We start from the raw sequence: 14858 nt of genomic DNA on the forward strand, positions 1-14858 counted from the left end.
CAGTAGTTAAGACTCTGTGCTCCCAATGCAGGGGGCCCGGGTTCGATCCCTGGTCAGGGAACTAGATCCCACATGCCGCAACTAAAGATCGCACACTCGGCAACAAAGATCCCACGTGCCACAACTAAGATGCGGCACAGCCAAATAAATAAATAAATATTTTTTAAAAAATTGTAGAGTAAACCATCATATACCCCCCACGTAAATTTTGCAATTAGCACAGTGCTCTATTTCCTTTATCACACGTCTCTCCATCTATCCATCCATCAACCCATCTTGTTTATATGCATGGAAAAAAATAAACGGAAATAAAACTTTTGCCCCATAGAATTCTGTCCAAGTCAGCTTCATTCTGAGCTACTTCCAACAATTGATTCTGCCTCTTCTGATGCTGCATTTCTCCCACCTAATCATCAAATTTGATTTATCTCGTTCAAGAAAAATTTCTCTGTTCTTTACAATATTAGCGATTTCCTTGATTGGGATGTTTCCTTCTAAGCTGGTCAATTTTGTTCACGTGCTCTAGAAGACAGAAGAAGCATTCTCACCATGCTGCATAAAGAACAGGCTTGGCAAAATCCCAGTCTACATTTCTGGATCAAATATCTGAAAATATTTTGTATTTTGCAACATTTCCAAATATCTTGCCAATACTAAATCCTAAAAATGCCGGTTAAATTAAGTAGCAATGTTTCCTCACTGAAGCTTGTCTCTGGGTAACAGATCCAAGAAATTTGTCTCAGCAAGAGCTAATAAAACATACCTGATTTCTTTAAAGGTTCTTTCATTTTATTTTCCTCTATACTTATAAGTGGGAACATTCTCAGATGTCAATAAAAGAAACGTCTCACAAAATTATACCGCTGGATTCTGATGGATTTAGAATCTTCAAAGAGCTCTGCAGTTAAATCCAGAAGACATCCTCACTGGGTACTGTATTTTTCCTACTTCTGAATCCAAGGAACTGTGCCTGCTGAACTTTATGGTGTTGTTTTTATGTTTTTAGCAAATTCCTAAGAATATTAGTGGTCTAACTCTAACTCCATTGAGTCTTAATACACATTCTCTCATATCAACTACTTTATTTCTCTCATCTTGCCTCGAAGGTAAAGCATATTTTATATTTTTTAGTTCCTCTTGATATTAAGGAGGGCTTAAAAAGCACATCAGGCCATAAGACAGACATTCTACTCCACCACTGTTACATGCTTTCTTGGTTAGCATATCAGTAACTGAGATGTAGGGGTCAGCAAACAGCCGCCTGTCAACCATCTTTGTATAGCCTGTGAGCTAAGAATAGCTTTTATAGTTTTAAATCACAGGGGGTGGGGGGGGTGGTGATCAAAAGAGGAATACTTTGTGACATATGGATATGACACGAAATTCAAATTTCAGTGACCATAAATAAAGATTTACTGGAACACAGCCAGGCTCATTCATTGACCTGTCGATTTGGGCTTCTTTCACACTACAATTGCAGAGTTGAGGAGTTGCAACAGAGAACGACTCACCCACAAAGCCCCAAAATATTTACTATCTGGCTTTTTATAGAGGAAATTTGCTGATCTCTGCTCTAAGTGTATTACAAGGTCTACTCTGCAATGTCTATTGAATATTTATTTGAATATTTCCAAGTAAGAAATTAAAACCATTGCTTTATTACGAAGTCTATGGATTCTTCTCCTCATTCATTTCCAGCCACCTGTAAGCACTACAAGCAAGATACAGTGCTTCTCTGATCCTTTTTTGCATGGATTCCATTCTCTCCTCATATTTATTCTAAATAAAGGGGGTAAGCGCAAAGAAACCTGCTGGATCAAGAAAGGTATTGGTAACCTAAAACCTTTCTGTCCCTGTACATTTTCTATTTCTGTCAACAGTATTTAAAGAGACTCACTGTTCTTTAAAGGGATTGGACTAAACTTGTAAGTTTTCTATAAAGTTAATTAGAGTAATGGCAATGATGTCACAGAAATATCACCAGGATTTTAAGACTGTGTGCAAGGGAGATACATATTTTCTTCACTGAGAAAATAATGTATGCCTTAAAGAACACTTATTACATAAAAGTATCATCATTCCATCAATATCTGGAAATGACTATTTCATCTGATAGCATCTTATTCCCTCAGAAGAACTTGCATTGTGGAAATGTAATTATATGTAAGAAACTGTTAGCATAATTTTCTGAGGAAAAAAATGGAAACTTCATGGCGTATTTGCACATAAACACCATGATACAGCATGCAAATATGTAGTGCTAGCTATGAAGCAGAAGTAAATATTTCCCCTTACAATTTACAGGCCAAAGCTATCCAGTCCTGTAGCTTTCATTCACTTCTGACTCAGAGATTATGATTTTTTTTAAAAAATCAGATTCATAGGATTTTAATAGTGATTTAGTCAACTATAAAATGTTAATATAGCTAATTAAACATAATGTTTAATACTCTGTTAAAAATAAGCTCCTAACTTTCAATAAAAAAATTTTCTTTTAGTACCCTTGTAGATCACAAGGTCAAAAAGTTAAAAGATGTCAGGCTACTACACATTTTTCCTATGCCAAAATCGTCAAATTTGTTTATAACTTTTTTGCTATGAGCATTTTTATTAGGCAAGGAAAAAAAGCTCTGTTACTCATTTTTATAAGGAAAAAGAAATGTGATCCTACCCTTAGTGTCCATTCCACTATGGTCCTCTGAAACTTAGGAATACAGAAACTCAGCCTTTATTAATCTTCAGAAAAAGTAACAAGACAAAGCCCACAAAGATAGTAGGTAATGAAATCCTGCCTTTTCGTAAAATGACAGCAACTCCTAGAGGCATCAATGCCTCCTGTCTTTGCCTTGGGAACTGTTCTATACTCCCTGTTCTCACATGATTCTAATCTATAAATAGTTTGCATATAAAAGTCTTCATAGGGCTTCCCTGGTGGCGCAGTGGTTGAGAGTCCGCCTGCCGATGCAGGGGACACGGGTTCATGCCCCGGCCCGGGAAGATCCCACATGCCGCGGAGCGGCTGGGCCCGTGAGCCATGGCCGCTGAGCCTGCGCGTCCAGAGCCTGTGCTCCGCAACGGGAGAGGCCACAACAGTGAGAGGCCCGCGTACCGCATAAAAAAAAAAAAAAAAAAAGTCTTCATAGAGTATTTCTAAAATATTTTTGAGTAGAAATGTATTAACCCTACAAATAATTTATATGTCATTCAAAAATACTCAATTCTAGGGGCTTCCCTGGTGGCGCAATGGTTAAGGGTCCGCCTGCCGATGCTGGGGACACGGGTTCATGCCCCGGTCCGGGAAGATCCCACATGCCGTGGAGCAGCTAGTCCCGTGAGCCATGGCCGCTGAGCCTGCGCGTCCGGAGCCTGTGCTCCGCAATGGGAGAGGCCACAACAGTGAGGGGCCCGCGTACCGTAAAAAAAGAAAAATGAAAAACCTCAATTCTATATTGGGGCAAAAAAAAGTCTCTAACAGGAGAAGGAGAAGGAAGGATTTCCCCCACTATTTCCCCTATATTTTCACTCATTCACTTAGTAAGCATTTATTAAGTTTTACTATATTCCAGACCCTGCTATAACCAGCAGTAAAACTAACAAAGAAGCATGTCAACCACAATTTAAATGCATGCATTTTATAAAAAACTTAGACTATGGGAGAAGAGTGTGAAAACACAGAAAGAAGAATGCTTTCCAATGAAGAAAATTCTCCAACTAAGGGGTGGGGCAAGCCTAGAATTTAACCTTATAATACTGAGAAAGTCACCCCATTTTAGAAGCCAGAAAACGTCTCAAAAATATTCATATGTGAGTAAAAATAGTAATAACACATTGCACTTCTCTATAAGGGTTTCAATTAAAAAATGTTTCCACAATTCAGCAGCATAGTCATCATTTAAAATAAGACAAACAAAATTAAAGCCTAGATTTTGGACTACCAATTAATTGTATTATCTAATTATTATAACATTGTTAGAAGCAACTGAACCACATCCAACTGAAATAACATAAATGTAAAGAAGAAAGTCAACCTAACCAGCAGTTCCAGCGGCTTTCCTCTCCCAACTTTTTTTTTTTTTTTTTTGCTGTACGTGGGCCTCTCACTGTTGTGGCCTCTCCCGTTGCGGAGCACAGGCTCCGGACGCGCAGGCTCAGCGGCCATGGCTCACGGGCCCAGCCGCTCCGCGGCATGTGGGATCCTCCCGGACCGAGGCACGAACCCCTGTCCCCTGCATCGGCAGGCGGACTCTCAACCACTGCGCCACCAGGGAAGCCCAAAACTCTCCATTTAAAAATCACTGTATTTTTATTCTATAGAAGAGATCAATGTTTTGGTCTTACTGAGTTCTCTAATTTGAAACTCATACTTTTTTTTTTTTTTTTGCAGTACACGGGCCCCTCCCGTTGCAGAGCACAGGCTCCGGACGCGCAAGCTCAGCGGCCATGGCTCACGGGCCCAGCCGCTCCGCGGCATGTGGGATCTTCCCGGACTGGGGCACGAACCAGTGTCCCCTGCATTGGCAGGCGGACTCTCAACCACTGCGCCACCAGGGAAGCCCTGAAACTCATACTTTTTGGTAAAAGCAGAGTCAATGAGGTAAAAACCCAATCTCAATACCAGAAACATCTAGAGCAGTGGTTCTCAACTGGAGGCAATTTTGTCCCCCTCCTCCTACCTTCCTGCCCCACCCCAGCCCTCGGGGTCATTTGGCAATATCTGTAAAAATTTTTGTTTGTCAGGACTTGGAGGGGGGAAGAGGAAACTGGTATTCTATTGACATCTTGCGAGTCGAGGACAGGGTTGCTGCTAAACATCTTACAATGCGCAGGATAGGCCTCACAGCAGAGAATTATCTGGCCCAAAAGGTAAGAACCCTCATCTAGAGTGATGAACAAAGTGGAGGGATGAAGGGGGTGGGACATCATGGTTAAGGGAAACCACTTCAGAGGAGGAGAGGAGCCTGTGTACTTCTGCTGGATAGGGCCAGCCTTCAGGAGCTCATCAGCTAAAAATGCATCATATGTGCTGAACATCAAGAAAATAGATTACAAACTCACTTCAGAAAGAAGCTCTCTCCCTTAATGCCATATCTTAAATTTAAAAAGTAAACATTCATCTTCAGTATACTTACTTAAAATACAACAAAATACATTCTCAGGGATCTATACCTTGCTTGCCTTTAGAGTTCCTGAATGCCCTTCCTTTGAAATCACAGTAAAAACACTCTCTCAGTATGTTCTGAGGAAATAATTAGTTTGAGAATACTATTCCTGAATTTGGCTCCACACTAAGTTAGGAAAAATCTTCGGAAGACCAGTGGCCACCTGTGGTAACCAGACTCCCAGATGACTCCCAGTGATCCCAGCCTCCTGGTATTTCACACCCTGGTTGGGCTGTGTAACCAGTAGCACAGGCAGATGTAACTAACAGTATGTCACTTCTGAGACTAGGTTATAAAACACTAGGGTTCTACCTTGGGTACTTGAGTGAGAGCTCGCTCTCTCCCTGTCTCTCTCAGACAGTTTGCTCTAGGGGAAGCTAACTACCATATCTTAAGAATGCTAACAGCCCTGTAGAGGGGCCCACGTGGAAAGGAACTGAGACTCTCTCGATCCTGCAGCCAATAAGAAAATGAGATCTGCCAACAGCCCTGTGAGTGAGCTTGGAAGTGGACTCCTCAGCCCCACCCAAGCCTTGAGACAACTGCAGCCCCGACCAACAGTTTGATTGCAAAAGTATGAGAGACTCTGGACCAGAATCACATAGCTAAACTGTTCCCAGATTCCTGACTTCAGGAACTGTAAGGCTATAAATGTTTTATAAAGCTACTAAGTTTTAGGGCAACTTTTTCTTCAGCAACAGATAATACAGCATTTTTATGAATGCTTTTTTGAAAATAATTCCCTCCTTTCTAGCCCTAACAAGAAGTTTCTAACTTCTCTAAGTTAAATCTCTGAATTCCCACAGCTGAGAAGGGGAAAACACAGCTTGTCCTCTGACCCGAGAGCTTGCTAATTCTTTCATATTCCTAACCACATAAGACTGTTAACTTAGAACTGAATCAAAGTAGTTTATACTTGTCACAATTTCAGTAAGGAGGTATAGAATTAGTTTACCATCTATATTCAAAAGTTGGTATCAGTAACTTTACCACTTGGGTTTCTCACCCATTTAAGATTATTAAATAAGAGGTGTCTTTTACATCTAATTTTAAAAGAAACAAGCAGGATAGAGTTAATGTCTTACTTTATCATGCTAAAAACTAAGGGGTTTTCATTTTAATTTTTTTATTAAATAATAATACACTTAACAAAAATTTTTAATTGTCTTAGAATTTACAAAAAATGGAAAGGTCACTCCTAGACCTATCACCCAAAACATTTCTACTCAATTCTTTTTCCTTCTTTTTTCTGGACTGAGGTGGTACACTTGTAACTATATGTAATCAGACTTCTGATTCTGAAAGTAAACAGGACTGAGGGACAGGTTTTTCAGAGAAATATCTCACACCAACTGCAAAATTACTCTCACAGTAAGTTATGAGAATGCATAACAAAGGAGTTTGTTTTTCAGTTTCATTCCGATGGCACCACAAAAGAAGGCAGCAACCTCTCTAGTTTCACAGGTTCATTAGCGTGGCCACCGCAATCAGGTATACTTTGCAGAGATAATGATTTTTGTCAGGACTCTGCTACTGAGCCGCGGGCTGTGCCTTAGAGAAGTCCACCCATCCTTTTTTTTTTTTTTTTTTTTTTTCCACCCATCCTTTTCTTACTCACCTTTTCTTAGAACTAACAGTTTCATCCTCAGTTAGATGAAATACCTTTTCAGAGTAAATTTTTAAAGAGCATATATTTTGAGACTTGATATCTGAAAATGTCTTTCTAGTGCCTTTCCATATGAAATCTATCTTAGCTATATATAAATTCACGGTGGGAAGGTGGGAGACTTTTGCCATCAAAATTCTACAGGCAAGTCGATAGCCCCTCACATTTAGTACTGTAGGGATCAACATCAACCTTATTTTCATCCCTTTAAAGATTTTTCTTTATAACTGCTCCCCTCCCACCATCAATGCACAATGCAAAAATATTGCCAGGATATGTCTAGGTAGAGGTCTCTTTTCATTAGTTTTCCCTTTCAATCTGTATACTTAATTTTTTCAACACAGGAACATGTTTTCCCTTCAGTCATATTTTTAAAATCACTCTTCTATCCCTATGCTTTGGTTTCTTCCTTGGGAGTATTTACATACTTGCAGACTGGGCCTCTATCCCTGTCCTCCAGATCTATCACCTCCTCTCTCATTTTTATCTCCTCTCTGTGCATTTTGGGAGGGCTTCCAAAGTTTTCCACATCATCAACTCAATTTTCTGCAGAAAGAATTGTCCTTCATTTTAACATTGCAATTACATTTCAAACTTCCCTACACTTTTTCCTCCCATACTACTGGGCTTCAAACAGCTATCTTTCTGTCCTTATGACTTACTGCTCCTGTTTCAAAGTGATTATATCTCCTTGCATCCTAATGAAGATTTTCTAAAATGTTCTTCTGGTTTCCACTGGCAGTCATTTTCAAAGATGTGTTCTTCCACTGAACATTCAGGATGATGTTCCCTTTCCCTCATTCTGCATAACTTGTCCAAAAGCCTCTTGTTGAGAACCGGTTTACCTAAAATTTGGTATTTGCCAACAGAAAGGGTATGTAAATTACCCCTGGTTCCATCCTCTACTTCCTTGGATACAGGTAACAAGCTCTTGTCACATCTACAACTGGCCAAGAGGATGTGCAGAGTCCCTAGCCTAATCCCCAGTGTCACTGGTAGGCTTTTGTCACATGTAGCTATGTGGGACTGAGAAAGGATCTTCTTCTGACCCTCACTGCCTGATTCTGGGCCCATTCCAGGAGTCTACAATAAATGAAGTTATATAAAACACTCCAGTTTCCAGAATGCACTACTACTAAGAGTGTTTTTTCCTTCCCTGTCCATGCCAACAGTAAACTACTCTTGGAAACTGTATTTCCCAGAACTCAATATGCTATGACTGCCTCCTATCCCTCAAAACAAATACACACACAGAAAACACTACGATTCCCTATCCAAGTACATTCTGGGAGTTACAGCCTCCCAAGAGAAACTGAAAGATAACTGATGGCAAGTAAAGGGTAGAACAACACTCTGGCTCAAACTGTAGCTGCCCAATTTTCTGACTGAACCGGACCCTGCCTTCCTGAACCAAGGGCAGACTATAGAGGAAGAATGCAGGGCCTCACTACCGACCTTCAGGGCAGCTTCACCACTGCTGTGGGCTTCCAACTGCACTCTCTAGTGCAGTTCTATCAGCCTCGGACTTTGAGAAAATCTTGGCAGTAAGCCAGCTGTAAGTCCTGATCTCTGGTGATGTGAGTTTGCAATGTTTTATGTCTTCATAAATATTTTAGGGGCAGTTGAGGCTGCTTATCAGATGCTTTTTAAAATATGAAATTACAATGATGGGAAGGAGGTTGTGACTGAAAAGAATTACAGAATCTCAGTGTTGCAAGGGACCTTAGAAGTCATTCAGTTCAAACTCTCCAACTCTCCAGCAACTCAGTAAGTGGTCACCAAGCCCAGGCTTGAATCCCTCCAGTGACATAGAACTCATCACCTGATAAAACAACTCAGTTCATTTTTATAGAGTCCTAATTTTTAGAATGTTATATTTTATACTGAGGCAACACTTCACACGCTGTACTTTTTACCTATGAGTCCTAGTTCCTTCCTCTGGAGTCACAGAATAATCCTAACATTTCTTTCAAGAGACAGATCTTCAAATACAATAGTATCAAATCTATCTCCCAAGTTGTTTTTTGTTTTTCAGTTGTTCCTAAGGATATAGTAGCAGAGCTTTGAATAAATCTACAGAAGCACTCTATGCTAGCTACTCAATACTCTCAAATGCAATGGTACAATCTTCAACAATGGTAAATATCCTCTTGGTCAGCATCCCTATTTACAGAAGAGAAAACAGAACATCCTCAACCTACCACACAGAGTCTTTTCCACAGCTCCAGTAACCCCTGATTAATGACCTCCACTTGCAAAGGAGGCTACTTACCTTAACCATGAAATAATGAACGCTATTGATCCAACAAGCTACTGCTATAAAGTGTTATTGATCACCCAATCTTTGGTTAAAATGGTCCTCATTTAGCAATTTTACTGTTGCAAACACCTGGAGCAAAGCACCCTCATAATTAAAGAGTTTGGGGGAGTTAAAGTGAGAGGTGATGGACAGAGATCTCAGCTTTCTACCATTTATTCTTGCTTCTGAGCTATTGTTTGGGTCAGAAAGGATATTGATTTTCTATAAAAATAAGAAAACAAGAGGCACCAAGGGGCGCAGAAGGTCAGCTTAGGCTAGAGAAGGAGGGGGAAGGTTTAGCACTCTATCTCTGTCACTCGGCTTCCAACAGAAGGGAATATTTTCTTTCCTGTGAGATCGGCTTCTAATACATCACCTTAGGAAGGCTCCTGACTGTGACTTCAGGCCATCACCAAACCAATTCACTTATGAAAGAAAAGAAGCTAAATTAAATTCAAGGGGAACAAATGAATGATGTATTAGTGAAGAATAAAGCAAAATTAGGCTATAACTCACCTAATTAATAGCTGCTATATAGACAATTTGAATAAAGATCAGTAGAAAGTAATCTTACAAAAGAGTTGATCCATTTTAGAATGGAACACACATGCAAAGAAAAATATTAAAATAATAACTGAGCTTTCTGAAGGCTTTAAAAAACTATTACATCATAACCACTTTCAGTTCCTCAGAACACCTGAGGGATTGATTGGTATAGAATGGAAGGAAGAACAGAAACAGAAAAGCGAAAAGAATTATCGGTTAAGCTTAAAATTACTCTATGTTTAGATAGTTAGCAGAATTTAAGGAAAGTAGAAATAAAGCTCTCTGATTGAGACACAGATTTTCAAACCTAGAACACCTAACATATGCCTTTTTTTTTTTTCTTTTTCCCCGGTACGCGGGCCTCTCACTGTCGTGGCCTCTCCCGCTGCGGAGCACAGCCTCCTGACGCGCAGGCTCAGCGGCCACAGCTCACGGGCCCAGCCGCTCCGCGGCATGTGGGATCTTCCCAGACCGGGGCACGAACCCGCGTCCCCTGCATCGGCAGGCGGACTCTCAACCACTGCGCCACCAGGGAAGTCCAACATATGCTTTTTAAAAGAACTCTATCTGTTGACTAGGCTAAGTAAAGCTTAATGATCAACTTCATCTTCATAATTTCACAAGTTGGATCATATACTCTGACAACCCTCAGTACCTCTGATATAAAGTTCTACACTTTGATCTGTATGCAAACAAACTGGCACATCCAAGCAGATTTTTGAAAGAGTAAATTGCTGCCTACCTCAATTTCTCCAAGCTCTAGATGTATATTATCACAACCTGACTATAATGTGCAACAGATGTATCTGGGGTAAGAAGGACCTAGAAAGACTGAAGTGCCTCACTGCAAGGTTACAGGCTCTGCATTTGGAACCACACTTGGGCTGTGATCTTAGAGAAGACAGAGTTAACAGTCACTCACACACACAATTAAGTCATAGTTTAGCAAGAAATTCTGGGGAATACATACGTGCAAAAATATCATCCCCAAACATTCTTAACAGTACGATGATTACTATTTGGTATGTAAGCTTGACGTTGAAACAAACTTGAACACCTCAACTGAGGGTTTCAACAGTGTGAAGGATACAAGTTAACTAGGCATTTCTTGTTTGATTAAAAGTAGCAATGATAAGGAAAAAAGCTTTATAATCCAAAATTATACATATAAATTGGGTAAATAGGCCTTAGAATATACATTAGAGGAAAATCAGGAAAGCCAAATTATAAGCCTACCTAGTTGCACAGCCTGGCAAATATAAAGTTAGTTAAGAAAAATTTTAAAAACTTGATTAAAACCACCCATGAAAAGTACAGGCATACAAACCTGAACAGCTTTTCCTGTTACTGACAAAACCTCACCTTCAAGTCTGTGAGATTTATGCCTTTGTTTTTCAGACAAACGTCAGAAGAAGCCAAGTCCTAAGAAAGGTCATCTGTTCTACAGTTGTAAAAGTTCAGATGAGACAGAAAACGTGCCATGGCAAAGGCAAGCTCAAAGCATAGCAAAACATAGTGGTTAACTATGAGCTTTGGAATCAGGTTTGATTCCCAGTTTTGCTACTAGGTGACCTTGGGCAAATTACCTGCACACTCATAACCTCTATTTCCTCTTCTATAAAATACAAATAGTGGTACCTACCAGACAGGGGAGTTATGGACATTAAAGAATGTATGTTCTACACAATAGTACAGTGCCTGGCACACAGGTAGTGCTTAATAAATGCTAACTAATATTAACAATAATAGAATACACTGGCTCTCAATTGGGACTACTCAACCCACTTAGGGAGCACCCATGGAGGCATTTGTTTTGATACTGTGAAGGGTGATGGGAACAACGTAGGGATGGCAACTATCCTACAAGGCATGGGACATCCCTCACCACAAAGAACTGCCCCATCCAAAACATCAACAGCATCCACACTGAGAAACAGATATCACACATTAATATTAATAATGATATTAAAGTATCAAGCTGGGGAGTATCAGTGTCCCTAGGACTATCTATTTGAGATGTAAAAAATTAAAAGTCACCAAAAACTATACTGACGTTTTAAACATGCACCCATTCAAGACAGATTTTTCTGGCTCGATGACATTTGGTGTAAGACTGATGCGATTTAGCCCTGTTATTTTCAAAGCCTACCATGTGTTCAGACAACTTGAATGTTAAACTCAATACAGTCAAACTCTAAGTAGCAGAGAACAGAATTATAGTCCAGAAACATCTAAAGCCATGATTCTTAATGGGTAAAGGCAGCTTACCAAGAACATTTACAAACTCCATATGCCTGGCACCCGCGTTTTCTCTTTCTCATACATACATATACACACCAGTCTCTACTGAGGCCCTGGTTCTAAAGAACAGTATCTGTGTATGAGCTACGTGGCACAAAGAGCAGCAAAATGTTTTTTAAAATAAGAGGTACACGCTTTAAATGGTTTTTAGAAACAAATGTGTTTCTATAAAATATAGCCTTCTTGATGTAGGGAAACAGGATCATGAGTGTACTTTAAGAAGCTACACACAACCTGACTGGTTAAAGCAGAGCTACAAAGTCAGTATTACAAAGGCTGGTTTGAAAGAAAGTTGAACTCATCAAGACTGTGGATTTGTGCTTTAGGTAACGTTAACCAGGAAAATCTATGACTTAGTAAGGGAGATCTCACCATTCTGACATATTCTCATCAGAGCCCTGTTTTTGTTCATCTGCTTCACACTCCATCCTTTCTTTCCTTCCCGTTTTGCTTAGGAAAGTCCTATTTTCTGCTGCTTCGCACAACCCGTGACCTGATGAGGTCCAGGGAGTATTCTCCTTCCAGCGGGACAGACGCTGCTTCTTAGCAGACTTGAACCTGCAGCCTCTCTCATAGCTCCAATCTGACACCTTGAGCTTCTGCTGAAGGCTGGCAGCCACCTCTGATGTTACGCGCTTCACCTTCCGTCGGCGCCTCAGCGGTCGACAAGGTGCATTTTCAGTAAAGGAGTCAGATTCATGCCAAGAATGTTGCTTACTCTTAACAATGGCGTTAAGAGCTGGGTGCCGTTTGGCTACCATAGTGTCATCAGAGTCACTAAAATTGGTGACTGGGGCCATTTCTCGACAGTCCTTGATGGCCTCATCCAGACTTGACTCAGAGGCCTCACTGTAGCAGCAGGTATGCTCTGCCAGGTGAGTGAAGTCTGAACGGCGCTTCCGGCCTCTCCGTTTGCGAAGCTGCCGCCTCTGCTGCCGAGGGCTCAGCGCCATCTCCTCCCACAGCTCACCAAGCTTATTCTGCTCAGATGTCTGCTCCAAGGCTGAGGCTAAGTCATGTACCAGCTCATCCATGAGGCCACATCTGCCAAAAGGAGGTTCAAAAAAGAGAAAAAAGAAGAAGAAAGACTGAATAGGATCTGTTGTTTCTGAATAATTTTTCAGACAGATCATGGCACTGCAGAGTCCACCCTGTCTACAGAAAATAAAGTCACCTTTCACCTGGCTACCCTTAGACTCTATTCCTACCATCCATACTCCCTTAAGCCATTAAGAATAGGTATGTGGCCCTTGTTAAATGCCCGAAGTCAGCATGTTCTTAAAGCACAAAAACTCAAAATACTCACCAGATGACAACTGGGTTATTAGTAAAAACAAGCAAACTCAGGGGAATAAATCAGTCATTCCCCTTTTCCCCCAGTTAAACTTGCTAAACTAAATTACCTGATGATCAGATCTAAAAAGATTAGAGAATGTCTCATCTGTCCAAACAGGAGCAGAAAAACCATGGATGAAAAGACCGTTCTATGGTCTGGGGTCACTAATAAGAATGTTTGTGGCAGGAAGAGAAAGACAACTTAGTGACACACTTTACGGAAGGCTGCTTGCAGTTTTAGTGTTCCAAGAATCTGTAGTGACCCAGGTTTGTACTCTGCATGGAAAAAAAGGACCAAGTTTGCACCCATTCTGGTCCTAACTACCACCCAGAAGCTACCGGGTAAAGACTCTTAAGGAGTATGCCATATATTTGTGAATAATTAGCAACTTTTAAGTCTTCTTGCCATCCTTCAGAAAATAAATTAAGTGTTATCCAAGTTTTGTACTTTAGTGCCAGTCACACAAAAACACGTTATAACTGAGGTTGAAATGACAAGGATAAGAGGAGTCTCTAAGATTTCTAGCTAACAGCTTTCCAAAGTTTCCTGTTTTTCAACTCATTCTTGTCAAACCATCATACTTCAGGGATCACTTCATAGGCAAACCTTCCAGAGGCTGAGCGCAGGAGGAGCGATTTTCAAAATGCCTTTTTAAAGGGAAACGTTTAATATACTTCGTTCATCTAATTAAATACGTTTTAGGGCTTCCCTGGTGGCGCAGTGGTTGAGAGTCCACCTGCCGATGCAGGGAACACGGGTTCATGCCCCGGTCCGGGAGGATCCCACATGCCGCGGAGCGGCTGGGCCTGTGAGCCATGGCCGCTGAGCCTGCGCGTCCGGAGCCTGTGCTCCGCAACGGGAGAGGCCACAACAGTGAGAGGCCCACGTACGGCAAAAAAAAAAATTTTTAATTAGCACCTTTTCCCTAGCCCTTGTTAAGTCCAACGTATTTCAAGACCATAATTAGAGCTTAAAACTCTGTGGCACCACTCTCAGACCATAGTTCCCTTCACACAATTTACATTTTGCAAAGGACTTTCTAAAATCTATTTTCATGCTATCCTTATGCCAAGCAATTTAAAGGCAGGAGGAGCAACGGGGACACCTAGTCCCAAACTACCAACCAAACAAAACTCAAAGTGTCAAAAGCCACACTCATTTAAGCAATAAGTAATTTAAAACACCATGGCTGGGGTTTGGGAGACAACTGTCTCTAAAACCAAAATAGATAAGTGGGGACGCACGTATCTCAATCTATTTCCCTAATAAAGAACTACTGCTTTAAAAGCTCAAGCAGAACTGTACAAACTTTAACGTGAAACGAAGTTACCAAACAACCTGCAGTTGGCTGTGCAGTCGAATGCCAGGCTCAAAGGCTGCAATTCGAACAGGAGGTGACAGAAGAACCCTGGAACTCCCACCCTCCCTGGAGGCACAGTCCGAGAGGGTCCCGGGGCCAGGCAAGCACTCGGGGAGACAAAGGCTGTCCAAGGCACGCAACGGAAGGAACGAGAAACTAGCAGAAGTAAAAAGAGAGGCAGGCAGGCGCAC

General features: G+C 41.0%; 1 protein-coding gene across 7 annotated transcripts in view; it reads right to left on the reverse strand.

The window, feature by feature from the left end:
* The window catches only part of GPATCH2L (G-patch domain containing 2 like), a 61811-nt gene that overhangs the window by 46681 nt on the left and 272 nt on the right, over positions 1–14858 (reverse strand). For all 7 annotated transcript variants that reach the window (XR_003002240.1, XM_024737770.1, XM_024737774.1 and 4 more), the window contains exon 2: positions 12344–13015. Coding sequence is in view for 6 of the 7 variants with exons in the window: in XM_024737770.1 (XP_024593538.1) it covers positions 12344–13005 (662 nt within the window). In the remaining variant the exon portion in view is untranslated. The remainder of the gene's footprint in view (positions 1–12343; positions 13016–14858) is intronic.

The sequence above is a fragment of the Neophocaena asiaeorientalis genome, unplaced genomic scaffold (assembly GCF_003031525.2).
Source record: "Neophocaena asiaeorientalis asiaeorientalis breed wild unplaced genomic scaffold, Neophocaena_asiaeorientalis_V1.1 scaffold49, whole genome shotgun sequence".
Classification (NCBI taxonomy): Eukaryota; Metazoa; Chordata; class Mammalia; order Artiodactyla; family Phocoenidae; genus Neophocaena; species Neophocaena asiaeorientalis.